Here is a 20,114-nt window from a genome sequence, read left to right as displayed (position 1 = left end):
CTGCCTCTGCCTCTTCTATCAACATGATCCTGTGGTTTTCAGGAACTTTTAAAAACTTGTTGTCAAAGATAAAACAAAAATTACTCGCTTTAACCGCATTTATTGCTGACATCGTATGCCAGGCATGAGCACAAGGGAGAAGAATTAATATAGATGCCTTTTTAAGATAAAGAGACATCTTACAGCAATCCTGATGGCCTGTCCGTGTGGAAATCACATTGCATACCAGGTGTTTTGTAAGCAGAACACAGTAATTTAAAGGCCAAATTGACCCTTTGTGACCTGCATGATATGTGGAGCTAGTGCACATGTTTCCCTTTTTCTCTTCTGTGCAGCTGATGTGTTTCAGAAGTAGCAAGCATAGCTCAGATCTGCAGAGGCAGTTGCCTACTAGTATAAAAGTAAGTTCAAGCTCTCCCTGATGCTCCAACAAGCAGATCTGCTTTGGATCTTGCAGTGACTCATCATAAGCCATCTGATACCTTACTTTAAATCTGCTACCCTCAGGCAGAGATCAGCCGCAGGTATTTTAACTCTAGCTAGGAGCCACTCTAGCTGATCCTTCATTTTAGTCTGTGATAAACCTGATGTCCTTGGGCTGCCTGATCTCACAGGGAGGAGGAAGAAGACGGAGAAACTATTTGTTTACTCTCTTAAATACAAACACATCCTTATTTTAGACGAGAAGCTGTTTAAGGCAATGACTGTCATGCATTATGGCTGTGTCTACTGTTATTTTAGTGTAGGACTTCAGTTCACCCAGAAGTCCAGACTCTTCGAGAGTCTCAACTACCAAAAAAAAGGTAGGCTTGTCTGCCTCAGAAAACTTCAGAAAGAGTCAAATGGCCATTTGGGAAAGGAAGCTGAAGTTGGGAGATGGGCTGACTCACATTTCAGCAGTGACACTACAAGTAGTATGGGTGCCACTGTACCCATACTCAATCTCCACTGTTCTTGTTAATGGAGATATAGGCTATATATTAGTGCACGAACTGTTTGCAGCTTCTAGGTAGATCAGTACCAATCCTGCTGAAAACGAGGAGTTAGGAGGCAGTGTGAAGCAAGCAGAGTCGTGAGTAGTTCTTAGCAGGAGACATTGAAATGCTGCTGCTGACAAATAGGCAGAAAATACGGCATCCACTATTTGAAAAAAAAAATACAACTTCTGTGGCCTTTTTCATAGGCCACTTCTGGGCATAATCTGTTTCTGTCTAACCTTTGACAGCAATAGGAAGTGCTTTGAAAGTGCTTTAAAAGTCCTGGTGCTGTTGTGATTCACCTACTCAGCTGCCCTAGCATCTGAGGACTCAGTGTGCTTCCATTAGTGTAATTCTTAGATTATAAAGCTATTTTGAACAGGGATTTAGTCTTGATTACATGCAAATAGAATGAATATAATGAGTGTTTATGCAACCTTCCATGGATCTTCACTCTTTCTAAGTGGGACAAAAACCAGTTAAAACCAACACTCTGTGTGAAGAAGCAATCCAGTGAACCACGTTCAGTGACCCTGTGAGTATCAAAGCTATGAGGAGCCCTGAGGCTGTGGTCCCAGCACGCTCAACCGTGCTGTCCTAGCACTCGACTCCACTAGGAGACACCACGGCTTAGGTTTCATGCTTGGAGTCTTTTCTGTCTCTAAGCAGAGAGGTCACTGTGCTACACAATGGACATTGCCAAAACCAGAGCCTTGACAAATGTGAAGCACGATGTCAAATGCGGAGCAGGTGGGCCGTGAGTTCCTAGGGTTGTCTTTTGTCGGTGACAAAGTGAGCTTGTGCAACGTCTTTCCGAAGCATTCACATGCTGTCTTGAGACATCAGTTCCTGGCGCACTAACTGGCAAGTGGCTGGAAATAGATAAGCAAAGAGAAAGGGCCAGATTTGTGAGAAAACCAGGAGATAAACCAGGATTGTGTCTGGGCCCAGATATATCAAAAACAGTTGGAGAAAGCCTTATGCTTCTCTGCTAGATTATAGCACGGAAGAAAAATTGAGTCTGAGTTATTTCAAGGAATGGATGAAATTTCTAAGGAGGGGTGAAGAATGCAGCTCTCTGTTCAATGGAGGTCTCAGGCTTTGGTGCAGTGGCCCCAGAGCTGTTCTAACCCCTGCCATGATTCCACTCTCCCCACCCCATCCTCAGCTGCATGTTTCTGCCTCCCTTCTTGCACATTTCTGGCAACGGAGTCGGTTCACAGCGCTGACCAGGCAGGTCAGACTCCCAGGCACAACGTGTGGAGGTCAGTGCCATCGGCACAAAGTCCCCAGAGGTACCTTGCCAGGTACCTTTGCAGCTCAGCAGATGTGAATCTGTACCACAGTGAGTGCCCGAGCTGCTGAGTGACGAAAAAGATTTTGAAGCAGTACGTTTCTGTCCTTGTTGCTTGCTGAGGGCCTGATCCTGCTCTGGGATGTGATGTACTTACAGCACACAGCTCCCCTCAGCAGCTTACCATTCTCCATCCTAAAAGCATTTCAGCTTTTGACCCTACTCCCTCTCTTCCAGAATTTTGCTGTTGTAATAGCCTGAACCTCCCCCTCTTTTCCAGCTAATGTATTTGTCCAAGTTTATTAATAGGCAGTTTATCTCCTTTTGTTCTTCCATGCATTTTGTTAGCTAAAACAAAAGCTCTTACCCTTCCCTGGCTGCTCCCAGACAGCAATTTCTTCCAGCCAGCCTCTGCAGATGAGATACTCTGTACCATTTAAACAGCTTAAATAACCCCAGGCAGACCCTACAGTGTGTAGAGAAGAGCTTGTCTTGCCATATGCAGCGGCAAAGCATGAAGTTGAACCTATTGTTTTCTCATTGCTTGCAATTATCACAATTTACTAGGGCACACAATTTGGATAAAGGTATGCCCATGTTCTGGTCTTCTGGCCTTCCTCTTGCCCCCCACCCCCAGACTGAAAAACAAATACTGAGGGAGAGACAGAGAAACAAAATTGCCCTGTGAGATTAAAGAGGGAGATGGGAGACCCTGGATAGTATCTCAGTTGCTTTGAAGTGAAGGCTGAATAGATTAGGGAAAGAAAAACGTAACTGAATTAAAGCCACTCTTTTTTGGAGTAGATATACTTTTACCCTGGCTAAGCAATTTCCTGGTTGAGTTTTTTATCGCTTTCCAGCACCTGCTTGTTTCAGAGGGCGACACTCCAGAGATTACTCTGAGGAAGTGCCAACAGCCAGCGTTTCTCAATCCCCTCTCGCCCGCCTCCGCCCCCTGCGCTGCTCTAGACACACACCCCAATATAGAATGACAGCACAGTGCCACAGTTTAAATGACGCTGCCTCTGTCTCTTTGGAAGGACAGGTCCTTCAGGAGGCACCAGGCACAACAACCGTCTGCGTTGCGAAAAACGTCTTCATCATGGCATATAAAGGAGCACATTTGGCTTTCAAGTCACGCTGGCACAAAACAGATGAAGAACTCTGTCGCCACAGCATGTCCTTTGACTTGCATAAGGCAATCCAGAATGACTTCTTTCAGAGTTACCTTTATCTGCTGGAAAAGCTTCCCCTGGGTGAGTAACGTGGGCAGGAGCATGTGTGCGTGTGTGACCACGTCCAGAAGGACGTGTCATGTTAGATGGCAGGGTGCAGACATGCTAATGACAAAAATAGTAGTCTTGAGAAGCCCTGCTAGGGAGTCTGTAGTACTAGCTACACTATTTGTTACTCTCTCTCTCCCTTTAATTCAGTACCCTGTTGTTTAACCTGAATACTCCACAGATTCATAAAGAAGGGCAAGGAAAAAAACAAGAGTGAAGGAAAGTTTAGTTTCTGGGTGGTGGCACCCTTTCTTCTCACCATTTAAGTAAAACATGAATTGACCTATTCGGGACTTGGAAGGACAAATCCCGGAGTAGCAGAGCTGACAGGCCGTACTTTCTGTTGCCCGATACCTGTTGCGTTGTTTCTTGGTGTGTCCTTAGCTTTGTCATATGGATTGCTTTGGACAAGTGCTTGCAAGGTAATGCTTTTTAAGTTTTTTTATCAAGAGGCTGTAATCCAGATCTCTGCAGCAGGCTGTCTAGCCCAGTTATCTGGGAGGAATATGCTTCGAAAACATTTGTTTATAGCCTAATTTCAGTGAAAAGTACAGGATGCCAAGATTTTTTTTTTACATGCAGGAAAAGAATGTTAATTTCTTATGAAACTTTGACCCTGAATAAGAACCAGAATTTTCCCAGGACAGTATACCTAAAAAGTAGATTTGACTTGAAGCTTTATTATGTTACCATGTTACTTTTTAAGCAGAATTATTTGGCTTCCTCTCAGTGTTAGAACTGTAGTAATTTAAGACGGAAGGGCTGTGTCTGTCCGACCTACTAAACTGTGCTTCAGAGTGAATTCTTGAGGGTTCCTTCCTGATTGAAAGATCCATGTAGGCAAGCAGATTACCCAAGTCTGTAAGATTGTACAGACCCCAGTAAGAACTCTGCTCAAGGTGCTAGAATTCATGAGTCTGTAAAGAGAAGAATTATTTCCATGTTTTCATAGTATTTTGATGTGGCTTTTCACATACAGCAGTATCTTCAGCTATCTAAAATGAAATGTGGAAGGTAAATACTCCTGTCCCTAGTGGTAGGTAGCTACGAACGATGGAAAGGAAGGAAAGATGGAAAGGAAGGAAAGTTAATTATAGGTCGATGTAATCTCAAGAAGTCTATGACAATGTTATTCTTTCATTTGTTTTGAAAATAAACACAACATATTAGAAACTGAGCAGGATTTCCTACAATGTAACTGCTAGTGTAAGTACTGGTAGATCATTTTATGACTAGAAGGTACTGTTATGAACATCTAGCTTTGAATTTCACATAAAAGTTCCTGGATCATGCTTATAACTTATGACTGGCTTACAGTATATATTTATGAAGACAAAAATAACTTGGTTTAAGAGCTGCAAATGACTGAGAATTCATCAGTACATAATTAAGCTGTTACCAGGCCTAATTACTTCACTCTTTTAAAACTATATTTCATTTTTGGTCTGAATTTTATTTGAATTTCCATTCCTAGCCAACAAACTTTGCAAAATGTTTACCTGACAGACTGAAGAGTCCCTCTGCCAGGTTTTTCATGCTCTGAGTCATTATTAGAGCTTCTCTAAAGTTTTCCACTTTATTGCCAGCATACCCAAATCAGTTGGACCCCATGGAAAATGTACTGTGAGTCCACAGTATGCATGTCATGGTCTGGATGGGTGAACAATCAGATGGGTAAGAAATGGTCGGGTGGTTGGGCTCAGAAAGTCATGGCAATATGTCATATTCAATCTCAAGGTCAGTGGAATTCATGGGGAACTGTCCTATTTAACATCTTTATCAGTGACCTGAATAGCCAAGCTCTTCACAGTGGTGTGAGATGGAGGACAAGAGACAGTGGGCATAAATTGAAACTAGAGAAGTTGAGACTGGCTATAAGGAAAAATCTTTGTGTGTGGACAGTCAGGCCTTGGAAAAGGTTGCCCGGGGAGGTTATACAATTCTGCATCACTGCAGGCTTTCAAGACTGAGCTGAATAAAGTCCAGAGGAACCTCATCCAACCTCATTTCTGTCCCTGCTTTGAGCAGAAGTTTGGACTAGCGACCTCTTTAGGTGCCTTCCAATCCAGACTATCCTGTGATCCTGTGCTCTCTGTGATGGAGAGAAAAGAATGTGGCAGGTCCGAACATCTCTGCAGAATGTCATTTTCCAGTTCAGTTCAGAGAGGAACTGACCAGAAATGAACTGAACTTCAGGGCTAGATCCAGATATCTCTGTGTAAACAGAATTAAACCACTACTACAACACCAAGACTCTGACCTAGCAGGGTACTTATGCGTGTGCTTAACCCTACGCATGAATAATTACACTGAAGTCAGGCCTCACATTGAAACTTTCCTTGCAACCAAGAGGCGGCAAGGTACAAAGTTTACTTCAAGCCATGCAAACTCCACACTCCCCCACCCCTCTGTCCCTAGGTTCAGTGGGGGAGCACTTAGGCATGTTTACCTATGAGCTGAGCATATCTGGTATCACAGCCTGTTAAGAGAAACATGTCATTTTTACAGGCTGGGGTAACATTTATAAATAAAAGACATGAGTAACTTTAGGCCCTGATCCAACAGCGTACTTAAATGTGTGTGAATGCCCCTAAGCCCAGTGGACTTTAATGAAGCTACTCAGATTTTGGAAATAGTGCATGTGTTTACGTGGGCTGTGGGACTTGGTGCCAGTGGGGTGAGATCTGCAGTGGAAAACTCAGATGATCAGTCCACAGAGCCAAATATTTCAGTATGTGAGGCACGTGTCTAAGTAAAATCTGCTTTGGGGGTGGGCTGATGTTCATCCTCTATAAAACAGAGTTTAAATGGTTCTCGGACCATAGTAGAGAGGTGAATTCTACTCTGCACCCAGAGTAACTAACTATTTTTCAGCTGATGCACAAAGCAGATGTTGCATTTAAAAGGGAATACCCAGCCAAACTGGAATTAGTTCAATATCTTGCAGAAAGCAGTTGGAGCCACAAAATAATGTTCACAAATAAAAACTTCAAAAAAATTATTTGCAACATTTACTTCTGCCAGGGAAATTTAGCTGAGCAAACCCTGCAACCAAGAACCCGTACTGCAGGTTGGGATTGTGCCCAATCCTGTGTATTATGGGGTTCCATTTCTCTAGAGCTTGAGAGCAGAAAAGGGAAACAAAATTTTGAGCTGATCCATCAAAAAAAATGGAGATAGCATTTTTGGACTTTACAGGGAAAAAGGGCTTAGGTAGATGTTCTCTGTCTAGTCCAGGGGCTGGCATTCAGAACTAGGTCACCACTCAGCATCCAGACCACGTCTGCAGCAACTGAAAATTGCTAACACCTCATGCCTGCGGGTGACCTTTGGGAGCCGGTTTCTGCTCTCAGCCTCCTTTCCAGTGGGTTCATTTTAGCCTTCGCTGCTCGAGGGTCTTGCCAGCAGGTTCAGCTGAGAGGCTGTATGCCATGATAAAAAAGTTTCTTCTCGCTTTACTAGAAACACATTCCTAACACGAAATATTACAAGGCACCTAAGTTAACACTGCAAACTTTGTGAAAGCTGCTTCTCCCCCCCAGTCTGTGTGAGACTTACAGGCTCCATCATCCTGTCCTGCCTGTGCCCTGCTTTGCAGAGCACATTGAAATCAGGCTGTGTGTCAGTAACAGACCTCACAAGTATTTCATTTCCTGATGCAGGAGATAGTCCCACGTGGGTCGCGGAATGGGAAGATGCCTCTGGCTAGACAGGTCCTGTGATGAGGGGGAGGCGTGCTGGAGCAGAGCTGCAACACTAACTGCCACCAAGGACATGTGTCTCCTCGCACTTCTCTTTTGCGGTAGATTCCTGCAAGCTGGCAAACCCCCTGCTCCCTCTGCTCCTGCTGCTCGAGCCTGCATGCCAGGCACAGCTGCGAGGCAGATCAGAGGTGAGGTTGATTGGTTGTGTCTGGAAAATTGGGTTGTGGGTTGGGAGAGTTGGCAGCGATGCAAATTCATGAGAGGGAGGAGAAACACCGAGGGAGCGAGAGGTGGAAATCATCTGTGTAGATTGCACACTCCGGGAGCGAGATTCTGTGGCCCTGCAGGAGGAGGCTTTGGGTACAGTGCCACCCTTTTAGCCGGTGTCCTTGCATGCCCTCAGAGGGGACACTTGCACAAAAAGATCTTTGCAAAGTTCGCTGGGTAGAGAAAACCCTGTGGATGTTCAGGCCAGAGGTGGTTTCAGATGCCAGCACATAAGGCAGGGCTCTGGGGCCCCAGCTGGCCAGGGAGGAGCCGAAGTCAGCTGGTGTATGCATGCGAGTCCCGGCAGGCATTCTGCGAGTCTGACACTGGTTCTGAGTGAGAAATCTGAGAGCGCACACTACAGATCTGATATCCTGAGCAGCATATCGTCTCCATGTGTTGCCTCGGGTCAGGCTCATGTATTGAGTAGAAGGACCCTGAATATTTGTCATTCGTGCTGCCAGCTGCCTGCAACACCCTGTCCTAGTGTGCAGACAGCCTGTAAATGCATTTCCCTTCAGTCTAGCGGAACGGGATAAATCACAGTCCCTTGATAGTTCCATTAAACAAACCCTAGAAATCATCACTGGGCTCTCATAGGGAAGATCTTGTAAAGCAGCATCCAGGGATTCAGTTCTGTTCACCAGACAGGCTGGCATCTGAAATGGAGAAAAAAAGACCCAGAGAAAACAAGCTGGTGCCGCTCCCGGGGGAGGATGGAGATCATTTACTGGAAGAATCCCTACCACCAATGGAGCCTTTATTTCCCAGGCTCTGGGAGCCACCCTGGCCAAGTTGTGCTGGGGATTGGCTGCTGCCCCTTTCATATTAATTTCTGCAGCTAAATGGTTTCTTCTGAGAATGTGAATATAATCAGCGGAGTGTGTAAAACTCCCAGGTTTGACCCTTGCTGGGCTCAGTGCTTCTTGTGGTATAAATTTCTCAGGCATAACATAAATGTGTAATGGATTAAAGCTTTAATAGTATCCGTTCGGCAGTTGACTTAAGCAGGTGATGACAAGAGGGGCTGGTAATGCTGCTTTTGTTGGATGAAGGATATGCCGGGCATGCTGCTGGTGTGTAACCCAATAGCACTATTCTGTTCTGAGTGGTCCTTGGTGGTAATTATTCTCCGTCCTACTTCCTTTGTCCCCCCTCATTTGCCTCCAAAATGTCATTCTCCTGCTGAGGATGGGCAGGCACACACTTATCATTCCCTGCTGAGCTTGCTTGCCCTCAATAAATACATTCCAGGCTTATGTTCGGGGTCTCTGGCCTAACTCTCATCCTCTGAGTGGAGGGCATAGTTCCTGCTCCCAGCGGGGCAAGCAAGGCATGGCCTGTTCAGAGCCTTGCCAGCGTTAACAGCAGCAGTTTTAAAGATTCAGCCCACAGAAGGCAAATGTTGAGCAGCAACTAAGTCCTGCTCCCTTGTCCTGTTTGCTCAGCCTGCAGGGAGGTCTCCCTTCCCACTGCCCTTAACACAAACGTGTTTGCTGCTTGCTTGCTTCCAGTTCCTTGAGCACGCTGTAATCTGCAGCAGGGCTGGGTTCACACTGCAAAGTGGTGCTCACGAAGACGTTCCCAGCGTGACTCCATCCCTCCTTATTGCTTGGCTTTCACCCCAGGCTTGTAGTCGTGATTTTGTTGGAAGGCCTGGCTGGGAACAGCTCCTTGTCGTACACGCAGGAAAATGCCCGTGCACCTGTATGTGGGGGGGACAGCAAGAGTTGCTGGTTTCCAAACTGTTTCTGGCCTGCCTGCGTCCCAACTTTTGAGCCATGAAACATAACTACATTTGATATGCAATACACAACAAGTATAGAAGAGAAACAGATGCAGCACATAGATCTCAGTTCTTCAGACAATGGGGGAAAATAAGCCTTTACCCAACAGAACTCACAGGTTCTAATAAAACAGCCTCAAATATATGGTTGCTGTTTATTACCAGCAAATAGCCAAGCACTGAAAAGAAATATCCAAGCCTCTGCACACAGGAGCTTTATTATTTTGCTCCTTGATCTATGACAGAAGAAAATCTAGGACTCTCTCTTCTAAGTTATCTTCCTCCCTGTATAGTCTTCTAGGCCTGAGAGTACCATCTGCTCTTGGGTTCAGTTTACTTGCAGTGCCCCAGACTGTACAGTATCACTAAAAATAAACGAGAGCAAGTGTCTCATTCATCTGCACTCTTGTGATACTCTCTCTGCACAGCTGTCAATGGCTAGAAAGCGTATATGGAAATGTGCAGGCCGTAAGGAGCAGTTAGGTTTGTGACAGCAGAAGTGTGGATTCTGTACAGCAATAAACTCTGCCCACAGCAATTCTGGGAGAAAACCAACCCCATTTCTCTCTTTGGCATGAATGTTCATCTTCAAACTGAAATGATTTTTCACTGATGGGAAATTGTGCTGTGTAATGACAAACGAGGTCTGAGCCTGGGAGGCACTGAATATGCCCAAGAGGTGCTGTGTCCTTTCAAAGCCTTGCAGGATTAAATCCAACACCCTTCCTTCTACCTTTGCTTTTGAAACAGAGGTTTGCTGATATGGAGGCTCAACTAGATTCATAGCTCTTCACCACCATGCCTCCAGAACAATAAAACTAACCCAGAAATATCTGTCATTAACAATAAAACAATGATTTATCTGCCTACAGTGAAACTTTACGCTTTAACAAGTCAAGTTATCAATGGGGAGATGCAGTTCTACGCCAGGGCCAAACACTTCTACCAGGAGGTACCAGCCACAGAAGAGGGCATGATGGGAGACTACATTGAGCTCTCCAATATAGACGTTGAATCCTCCAGGGAATTTCTCAGGAAGTTTGTTGGGGTGAGTCATTTAATCCCATCTTCTGCGAGAGACAGTGGTGGTGTGTGTCATAAATGACATGCAGTGTGCCCAGTCACAGCTATTGTAAATGGCACCATATGTCGTATTTGATATGCATGAAGCGCACGTCGTAACTGACTGTGATGGGGGCTAGGAACATATAATTTACATGCATCCTGCCAGATCATGCATCATCGTGAATACACATTTTGCCTGGCTGTATGTCATTATTTACCTGTTCTGCATCCCTTTCTCACACTCTGAAGCTTGCAAAGAGGATTGTGCAAGGACTTCCTATAGCTTGGGTGGGAGATTAATTTTCAGTGTAGGACTGGGACTTTTCATGATCGTCTGTGCAAATTCCTGCAGTCTGTTTGGGAAAGTAACTGAGACTAAATGCCAAGTTTCTGTTTTACCTATTTATAGATTTTTTTTTTTCTGAGAATGCTGCAAGAAAAACCAACCCTCCTTCCCCTCCCAGTGTTAGCAGTATATAGAACAAGCTACCCATTAGGAAAAATATATTATTCTTGACCATTGTAGTATCACTGTGGACTTTGTAGGCAGATCTCTAAAGGTCTGTAAAGATCTTAGAGGTCTGGTTTGACCTGAGATGCAAAGAGATGCCAAGTAGGATTTTAAAAGCACGTACAATAGCAGTATCACTGGCACTTGGGTTTCAGAAAATCCCACTGATGCCTAAATGTATCTTTAGGAATCTGTACATTTTTTTAAAGTGTGGTCCAATGGTTTTCTGACTGCCTCTTGCCCTTCCCGGGGATAAAAAGCCTGCTAAATTAGCTCAACAACAGTATTAGATGCTAAAGAACTCACAAACCTACAGGGAACCAAATTTCCTAAATTGTCCTGCTCACAAAATTACTAGTTCTATATAACACTACCACAGATCCTTCATTTTCTACTCAAATGTACAAACTTGGCATAGCCAGATGACCTTTTCTTTAGCCTTAATGATCTATTGTGGAAAAAAAAATCAATAAGTTAATTAGATGTTGTGTTTCAAAAGGGCACAGTTTAAATGAAGTGGGATGGAAAATGAGTGTGGTTTAACAATAGATAAACATCCTATATAGCAGTGAAGGGCAGCTGATGAAAAAGTTTACTGTACCTGACAGAGGCTTTGGGGGCAGTGCGTTTTCAGGTAATTGCAAACTGCGATTACCTAAGTGAAAAAATACGTTATTTCTAATGACAGTGTTTTGTATTAATGGTTTAACAACATTTGAAGGTCTTGCTCTATTAGGCTTTTTACAAAATAAGAAAATGTAAAGTAAATTCAGAAAGGCAGATGAACCTGATAGTAACATGGCATTTTCAGGAAAAAAAAAAAAAAAAAGAAATGCAACTTGTGAGCCCAGAGCCAGCCCAAGGCATATCCCTTACATGTTACTTAAGTCTTGTTTTAAGGACATCTGTGGAATTCAAGTGATGCATAAGCCTGTGTTCAGGGAAAGATTTCATGCTTCCTAGACATCATATAGATTCAGTTTCCTGAACAGACAGTTTGCACCACACTGTTAAAACTTTCTCATCTCCAGGACCCAAAAAGGAAAGAAGTACAGTCTGTAGCAGAGTTTCGCAGGCCAAAGAGAACTCATACCCAATGCATCAGGTGTGATGACAGGTACAAAATACTCCAGAGCAGAGTTCCTGCTCCTATTATTAGCCAGGGATAGAAAGGATACTCTGAATGGCCAAGATCAAACAAGAAAAAAAAAAAAAGGAAGAGAAAGGAATCTGCATGTTTTGCTAGTTCTGATTTAGTTTCTTAAAGCCTGTCCTCTGTTGAGATACAGTCAATTGGTTATTTACTTATGGTTTATTTTCCTTTCTTACTACTGCAATTTGAATCCTACTCAAGCAGATACAGATATTTACTGGCTTTCTGTAGTAGTGACCTTACTCTACAGCTAATTTGAGCTATGTCTTCCCAAGTTTATGGCTCCATGAATATTTTTTTTTCCAATAAGGCAATCAAAGTAGAAAAAAAACCAATTTGCTTCACCCTAAGATAAACTACGCTTTGTTTTTTTTTACAGAGAAATTTAACAGAAACAGAAAATAGGAAAATTAGTTTCAGATCAACAGAATGTATTTCATTTATTTTTTGATTGTTTTACCCTCTGAAAAAACTTTTCCCTTTGTTTTCAAGATGTAAGTCAGTTCCAAAATGAAAAATGCTGTTTAGAAATGAAAAGTTGACGAGTTATTTTTTTTCCTTGAAAGTCGTCAAAAAGAAGTATCTTGACATTTTCAACATTCTTTCCCATGTTTTTTTGGCTAGAACTATTCTCTAGATTTGAAGTATCAATTTCACAGAGAGTTTTATTCTTCCAAAACTTTATTTTCTGGCAAAACTAGTGCTCCTTAAAAAACGGTTGCCCAGTTCCACTCAAATTACCCTTCCTGAGTTAGTTTGGCTGCTGTGGAAATGCCACACAGTGACATTTCTCTTCCATGACTGATGTTGCATACCTTCATGTATGGCATTTCTTAGCATGATTCTTAGCACCACTGTAAACTGAGCTACAGATTTCTTTACCATGGGAGAATTTATCTTGACTGGGCACATGGAAGGAATTACAACAAGGCAATAGAAAACTAAGGACTTCACTTATATTTTAACCTGTCTCCAGCCCAGGCAAGTCAAACTGAGTTAAAAGTGCCACTGTGCTCAAGTTAAGAGGTTTTATGTGTGTGTGGGCAGAACTCAAACCAAGAGCAACATCTGAGCGAGAACTTGAGCCAACAGTGCTATACCGACAAGCTATAGGTTGTCTTAGGTACAGTCATACTTGAAAGGTTATCAGCAGAGCTATACCAACGCGTATTTACAGCAATGTATTCACACCAGTTCAAGCCTTGATGTCCACACAGACACTGTGTTTTCCAGACCCTAATCCAGAGGTAATCTCTTAAAAAGGAAACAAAGAAAACAAATAAACCATTAATAAAGGAAAAATTGAGAGCTTAGGTGTGTGAGGCAGTACAGATGGGGATTATATTGTTCTTATAGCTCCCCTTCTGCCCCCAAACCCTTTGTTCCTTGCTGCCCTGTCTTGCCCTAAGTTCAGCTGCCTTATGAGGGACTTTCTGAATGAAAAGCTTCTGGAAAGTGATTTTTCTTCTGTTTGATCAGGGAGATGGAAGATATTTGATTGAAAAAGGTTTTTTATTTACTTAGAAAGAAAGCCACTGTGTTTTTTAACTATTTCTTGAACTCTGATTTCTTTTGTTTCCCCTACATATCTAGACTGCCTTCCTGCCCTTTCAACACCTGAAGTAGTAGCGTCATGAACATATGCCACAACTCTTTATTTCTAAGGAGCTTTGTGAGTGCCCTATTCAGCTTTACAGCAGAACTTCTGGGTGTGTACATGACCTCAGTGATAGTGATTCTGAGTAATGGGAAGCAAGTAAAAAGAGAAGCAGTCAATCTGAAGCCTGCTCTGGCTTAAAATTTTCACATACACTATTATTTTAAATAAGAAGTCCAGTTTTCAACTCAATTAGGCTTTTGGGAAAATGCTTGCCTTCCAAAGAAAATGTTAATACCCTGTCAAAGATCTGAGCACTCCCAAACTGAAAATATATTAGCTGAACATGGAATTATGTCAACATTTTCATTATAAATGGAGCTGTGGTGCTTTGCAGGGCTTCTCATCTGACTGCCTGGTGCTCTTGCTCCCTGTCAGTGAAGCATGGGGTCAAGCTTCATCTCCCATGAGTGTTTCCTTTCCCTTTTCTTGATGGCAAATGGAGATGTGACATCAGAGGTCCTTGCTGTGACACATCATGGGAAATGAATTCCCTGTTTTTAGTAAGGTACTGTGACTGTAGGTTCTCTGAAATACAAAGTCAAAGAAGTTGAATGGCTTTTTATCTAATTCTGTTAGCTTTTTGGTAAATGATCCCTGTTTTCTCACCAGCTCTCTTCAGGCATTTTACTTAATCTCATCAGCGTAAGCCTGTATGCACCTGCCAGCAAAGAGTACAGAAACCCACCTTGTGAAGATCTAATGCATAGTTCCTTCTCCTTTCATGAACTGCTTGTTACAGCTCAGTCTGGTCCTCAGTAAAAGCCACATGCTCCTAAGCCCAGCCTGGGAATGAAGAATAGCTCACATTTTCTGGCTAACTACAAACAGGTATCCTCTAGAGTCCGATAGGGTGGAAGGCTTGTGGACTCCTGCACACATCGGCAGATTAATCTTCCTAATCTTCCTAGGTATACAAATTGGGACCAGCAGCCCCAGAGACCAGTGAGATTGAGGTCCTTGTGCTCTTTCTACAGTTACTCTGTGTAACCAGATGCTGAGTTGGGCTATTCATAGTCATGTCATTGACGGTACTGTCCTTTGACCTTAATAATCTACTGAATTACCCACTGAAGCAAGGCCAGAAAAACAGTGAGTTATGTGATTTATGCTTGGTCATTACAGAGGGGGTCTCCCAAATAAGCAGGAAGAGCTGGACTCTTCCTGGGCTTATTTCCTATAACAGCAGCAAAGGTGCAGCAGGGACTTTGGCCCATAGCTTTTGCTTCAATGCTCAGTTCCAGAGACAGGGAAAAGGTGTTTACATTTGTTTTTAATATATTTGTTTAACAGATAACTTTGGCCAGGGGAGTTCCAGTCCCACAGTCGGTGCCTGTACAGACTTAAAATTTCTGTTTTACAGAACAGCAGCAGGCTCTTAAGAGCCTTTTTATAGCTAGAATGGAAGCTTCAGGGGTAAAATACAGCTTTCATTATAAAGGTCCTTTTACAGTGACTCATTATTTTCTCAAAGACATATTCTCTGTGCAACAATTTTTCTTGTCTGATCTCTATCCAGAGACGATATTTAGGAAGAAAAAAAGGAATACTTAAGCAGAAGCTACTCAATCATCTTGCTTGTTTCTTTGTCTAAAAAAAAGAAAGAAATTCTGTATATGATCCAGTCCAAACTTTTGTGTTGTGATAAGTTACCTACAACTCCATGATCTTTGGTCAGATCAAACTTATTTTGAAAAACACACTTGGATCTCAAGGACACTCTGCATCTGCAGAGATGTCAATGGACACCTTAGGCATTCTGTGCTCCAGAAGTTACTTCTTGCATGCAGTATTTGGTATATTCTTGGTTTTTTCATTAGGCCTTCACTGGGCTCAGAATATAATGAGACTTACCTAGTGATGTAGTTGGCTGTGACATACAAATACATGACAAATGACGTTGCAAAAAACTTTACAGAGACCAGTGAATCTTCTGAGAAAGCTAGGAACTTGTGAAAGATTATGTCTCTTCATATACCAAGCAAAAACCTACTGTACAGCACTAAATGCAGAGCTGCAATGAAGAAGTCCCATCAAATGCAGCCTTCATGTTTTGCAGCTCCAAATGAGCAGTGGCTGCTGGAGATCTGGGGTGTTGGATGCTGGGGAGGAGAACCTGGTGCAGACAGTGTTGGCTCGTAGGAGTCGGGCAGGGAGGGAATCCAGGTGAGCACAAGGGGAGGTCTGTCTTCACTTCCTCCTTCTACTGGGGTGGACACTCAGTGTGAGGTTCTGTATGTCTCTGGGCTTTGCTCTCAGCTGGGGAAATGATTATGGAGAAAAAATGCATCAAGACATTCTCTGGAAATGTAGCAGCCCCATAGCCACCCAGAGGTGTATTGATACTAATGCAGGTTTTTATCAATCTTGCAAAAGTCCTGAACAAATAAGAAGACAAGACACTAGGACAAAAGGCCATAGCTGGTAACATGGTTGCTATGATCTTTCAGTTTTCAGATTTCAAATGATTTTCTTGTGTTCCACAGGGGGTGGGGAAAGCTGGCACCAACCGCGCCCTGGACTGCGGCTCTGGGATAGGTCGGATCAGCAAGCATGTCCTGCTACCAGTTTTCAAGAGCGTGGAACTGGTGGATATGATGGAGAATTTCCTGGCTGAGGTCCCGAACTACCTTCAGGGCAAGGAGGACAGAGTAGAGATGTATTATTGCAAAAGCCTCCAGGAATTCACTCCAGCCCCACAAAGATATGATGTCATCTGGATTCAGTGGGTTTCAGGTTAGTTCAGCATGATTCATCCAGCTCAGCATCTCAGAGAACTACACAGCCTGTGCTAAAATTAATGTTAAAAGAATGGTGCAGCTGTAAAAGGAGGTTCTCAAGTCCTTGATAACGCCAGGCCAGAACTGACCAGTGCTGGAGGCACAGGGCTAGTTTTGCACTCAGTCAGTTCCAGTACCTGGTCCCATAGCAGCCAGGACAAGCAAATAGGAAAATAAATAAATAAATCTGAAACTGCTGCATTCCTGTAGCCTTCCTGTGGAGTCAGGCAGTCCTCACAGTCCGTATCTCCTAAAGCTTGCCACAGTACCCTGCCATCCCAGGAACAGTTCTGCTTCCTTTAAAATCTCACAAGAGACTTCTGAGAGTTCTCCCTAGCCACATGAACAGTGAGTACAGATCAAGTTGCTTTTTTCATGTCAAATAGTGGAGGAAAGTACACATACCTGGGAGCAGCTTGCATGCTAAGGTGCAGCTGCGGAGTAGGCCTTATAGATAGGCCTTATATATTGAGCAGGAATCCTCCTTCTTAGCTACTACTGCTGCAGACAGATACAGAGTGTTGGCCTCATATGTGAGAAGTGGTCTGTCAACACCTCCACATCTGGCATGTGGTGGGAGAAAGACTAGCACTGTGGCAGTACCAATGTGTAAGGATCAAGCTTGGCTGTGAGGATATACAGCATGTGAGACCTCATTGTTGGTGTCTTGAATCTTGGCAGATTTTGGACACCCTTTTGCCCATGTGTTTTTCATGGGCCATTGGGTACTGCAGACTGCCAGGGAGATACCCTTAATGATTTCTCACCTTCTGCCGTGCAATTTAACAAGAAACATGAGCCTTTTCGAGAGATCTCACCTGTTTTGTGGGTGGGGCAGTGAAAGCATTTGAAGGTAGGACAGGTTGTTGGGTTTCTGTGCTTACAAGATTGATACGGCCTTCATTTAAGGATGGTTTCCTTTGGTTCTTTGCAGAAAGGCATTTTCCACACAGGTTTTACCACTTCTGCATCATGTTTTGGCATCCTGTGGGATGGTTTCCAGCAAAGATCTTGTGGGAAACACTGGCATGATACCCCTCACACACAGAACTCGTTAGGCTAAGTGGCCCTTCAGGGATATCCCCTTTGGTCCTTTCTTAGCCTCTGCCAGTGGAAATCTCTCCTTCCTGCTGGTGTTCTCGGAGGGATTTCTGAATCTGATGATTGTTTATTGAGACCTGGGGTTTATTTCAGGAAATAACCTGAAAAAATAAAAAAATAATTAAAAAAAAAACACACCATGGTGAAATCATCGAAAGCTATAAACCATATGATGGTATCTTTTACATGCACTGATGCTTATCCAACAGGTTCAGTTAGCTGTGTCATCCAGCACCACCACCCCATTTAAGAAATACCTGCTACTTCTCCTGCAGCCACCCCAGTGAATGCACTGGAGCATTAATAGCAGCAAAGAGGCAGTTAGACAGTGTGGGCTATGCTCCTCACCTCCCCCCAGAAAAGATTCTTTTTTTTTTTTTTCCCTCCTACTTACAGCAATGATATGGGAATTAATTACTTTTGTAAAGTGTGCAGAGATCCTTGAATGAAAAGTGTTGTAAGCCCATAAGCAAACGGAATAGCCATGCAACTACAGAAGTGAATTGAAGGTGACCTGAAAAGTCAACTTTTTATTCTCCTGTCCCAATCAGTCAGAAATACCATTTTTGGCAGGTTTTTTCCCAAGCTGTTCCTTAAAACCTTTACTGCTGAAGAGTTCTTAATTTTTCTGGAAAACCTGCTGCAGTGCCTAGCAGTCCTTCTAGAAAGGTTTTCTCCTCATCGTTGGACCTAAGTGTCCCTTGTGCAATTTCAGCTGGCAGGATTCGTTATTCTAAAGCACAATAGGAGTCCTGAACAACTTCTCCTCACCAAAACCCCAGAAATAGTTTCTTGTTAGGCAAAAGACAAAGGCAGAGAGATCAGCACAGGAGATGGTTTTATTCAGGAGCACTTAATTTGTCCTCTACATGTAGTCTTAAACAGTAGTGAAACTGGTCTTAGAACAGGTCTTTCCTCTATTGCTATACAAACAAATTGCTTCAGAACAACTTAATTTTCCTTTGCATTTCTATTCTTTTTGAATAATCAATCAACCATTACAGTAAACCTAGCTCCTGTCTCATCTCTTGAACAAATCCCAGTCAACATGAGACAGAATGAGTGAAGACTTGTTGGGGCTGTGCTGATCAGCTGGGTGGCTGCTGACAAAGGCAGCGTATGCCTCTTCTTTTGTAGAAATGGAGGGCTGATTCTCCTTCCTCCCTTCAGCCATAAATTGCAATTAACTATATAGTGATCTTCAGTATTAATCAAGCTTCCACCACTATCTTGAATTTGGCTGAAATATGCCAACAAGCTCCACACTTTTTGGGGTAGCGGGGCAGGACAGACTGGCAGATAGCAACACAATGAAGACCTCATTTTGGAGGGAAACTAGGCTAAAAGCTAGGTTAAGAGAACATTAAATTCCAAATTAGGTGGCCAAATGCTTCAATGAATCTTGCCTATGCAATCTTGATTTGTCTTACATATACATAACTATATGAGCCCTGGCTGTTACTTTATGAAGAAATGCAAATGTAAGTTTACATTTCGTACTGAAATTACCATTTTCCTTCAGCTTTGAAGGTATTCAGCTTTGGGCTTTGTGTCTTTTTTCTTTCTCTTTTTTTGGGAAGAGTGAAGTAGTTTAAAAAAAATGACATTCTATATCAAAACGTGGTTTTGAAATGACAACTTCCATTTATAAACGTTTAGATCTACCATGAAGAAAACTAAATATTTTGACTAGAAAATACAATCAACTTTTTCAAGTTTTTAATTCAGTTTCTGACCACCTGCCCTTGTTAATTCATTTTAGATAGGTTTCACATGTGAGGTTCTCATTTTGCTCTTCTCTGAGCCCCACTCTACTGATCTCAACAGAAGTGATCTTTGAGAACGGAAATGCAAAACACAATCTCAATAACATATTAAAAAATTCCTGTTTTTAAACACATATGGTATATGCAGAAATCACAACAGTATGGAGCAATATGAAGAGTTTATTTGACAGTTTGTTAGGTCTTGCATTCCTCATTGGATCTTTAATCCAGAGCTTCTTTGATGGGCACATAATGTTACATGAAGTTACAGAGATTTGTAGCACAAAAAGCCAGAAGGGACTGTTAGATTATCTAATTTGACCTATTCTATATTACAAGCTGTTATATTTCATTGCTTTACCCTTGTACTGAGCGAGTAGTTTGTGTTCAATTAAAACATATCTTGAGAAAGTCAACCACGCTTGATTTGAGGACTTCAAGAGGTGGTAAATCCACCACTTCTGTTGGTAGTTTCCAATTGGTAATTACTTACACTGTTAAAACAGTTGTCACTTATTTCCAATTTGAATTTGTTTGGCTCCAGCTTCCTGCCACTGATTCTTATTATGACTTTAACCACCAGATTAAAGAACCCTTCAGCACCCAGTATTTTCTCCACTATTGCCACTGACTTCTGTCCACATCTGTTGCTACTACTAATATGGATCATAAATACCGATTTGAGCTTGTAACTGTTGATCTCATTGATTTGCCCAGGTTTTCACAATGAAACCTGGTAGATCTAGATCTTTTCCTAAAGATCAGTAATT

General features: G+C 42.7%; 1 protein-coding gene across 20 annotated transcripts in view; it reads left to right on the top strand.

The window, feature by feature from the left end:
• Nucleotides 1-20,114, top strand: part of NTMT2 (N-terminal Xaa-Pro-Lys N-methyltransferase 2) — a 61,767-nt gene that overhangs the window by 9,380 nt on the left and 32,273 nt on the right. For 13 of the 20 annotated variants that reach the window (XR_010833215.1, XR_010833211.1, XR_010833205.1 and 10 more), the window contains exons 1-3: nt 3,152-3,527; nt 10,184-10,359; nt 16,184-16,433. Coding sequence is in view for 4 of the 20 variants with exons in the window: in XM_048080332.2 (XP_047936289.1) it covers nt 3,260-3,527; nt 10,184-10,359; nt 16,184-16,433 (694 nt within the window). In the remaining 16 variants the exon portion in view is untranslated. Of the gene's footprint in view, nt 1-3,125; nt 3,528-7,216; nt 7,447-10,183; nt 10,360-16,183; nt 16,434-20,114 lie in introns of those variants that run through there. The other 7 variants (XR_010833217.1, XR_010833216.1, XM_048080335.2 and 4 more) reach the window with 6 other exon arrangements.

The sequence above is a fragment of the Anser cygnoides genome, chromosome 8, assembly GCF_040182565.1.
Source record: "Anser cygnoides isolate HZ-2024a breed goose chromosome 8, Taihu_goose_T2T_genome, whole genome shotgun sequence".
Lineage (NCBI taxonomy): Eukaryota > Metazoa > Chordata > Aves > Anseriformes > Anatidae > Anser > Anser cygnoides.
This window is presented reverse-complemented; position numbering and strand designations above follow the sequence as displayed.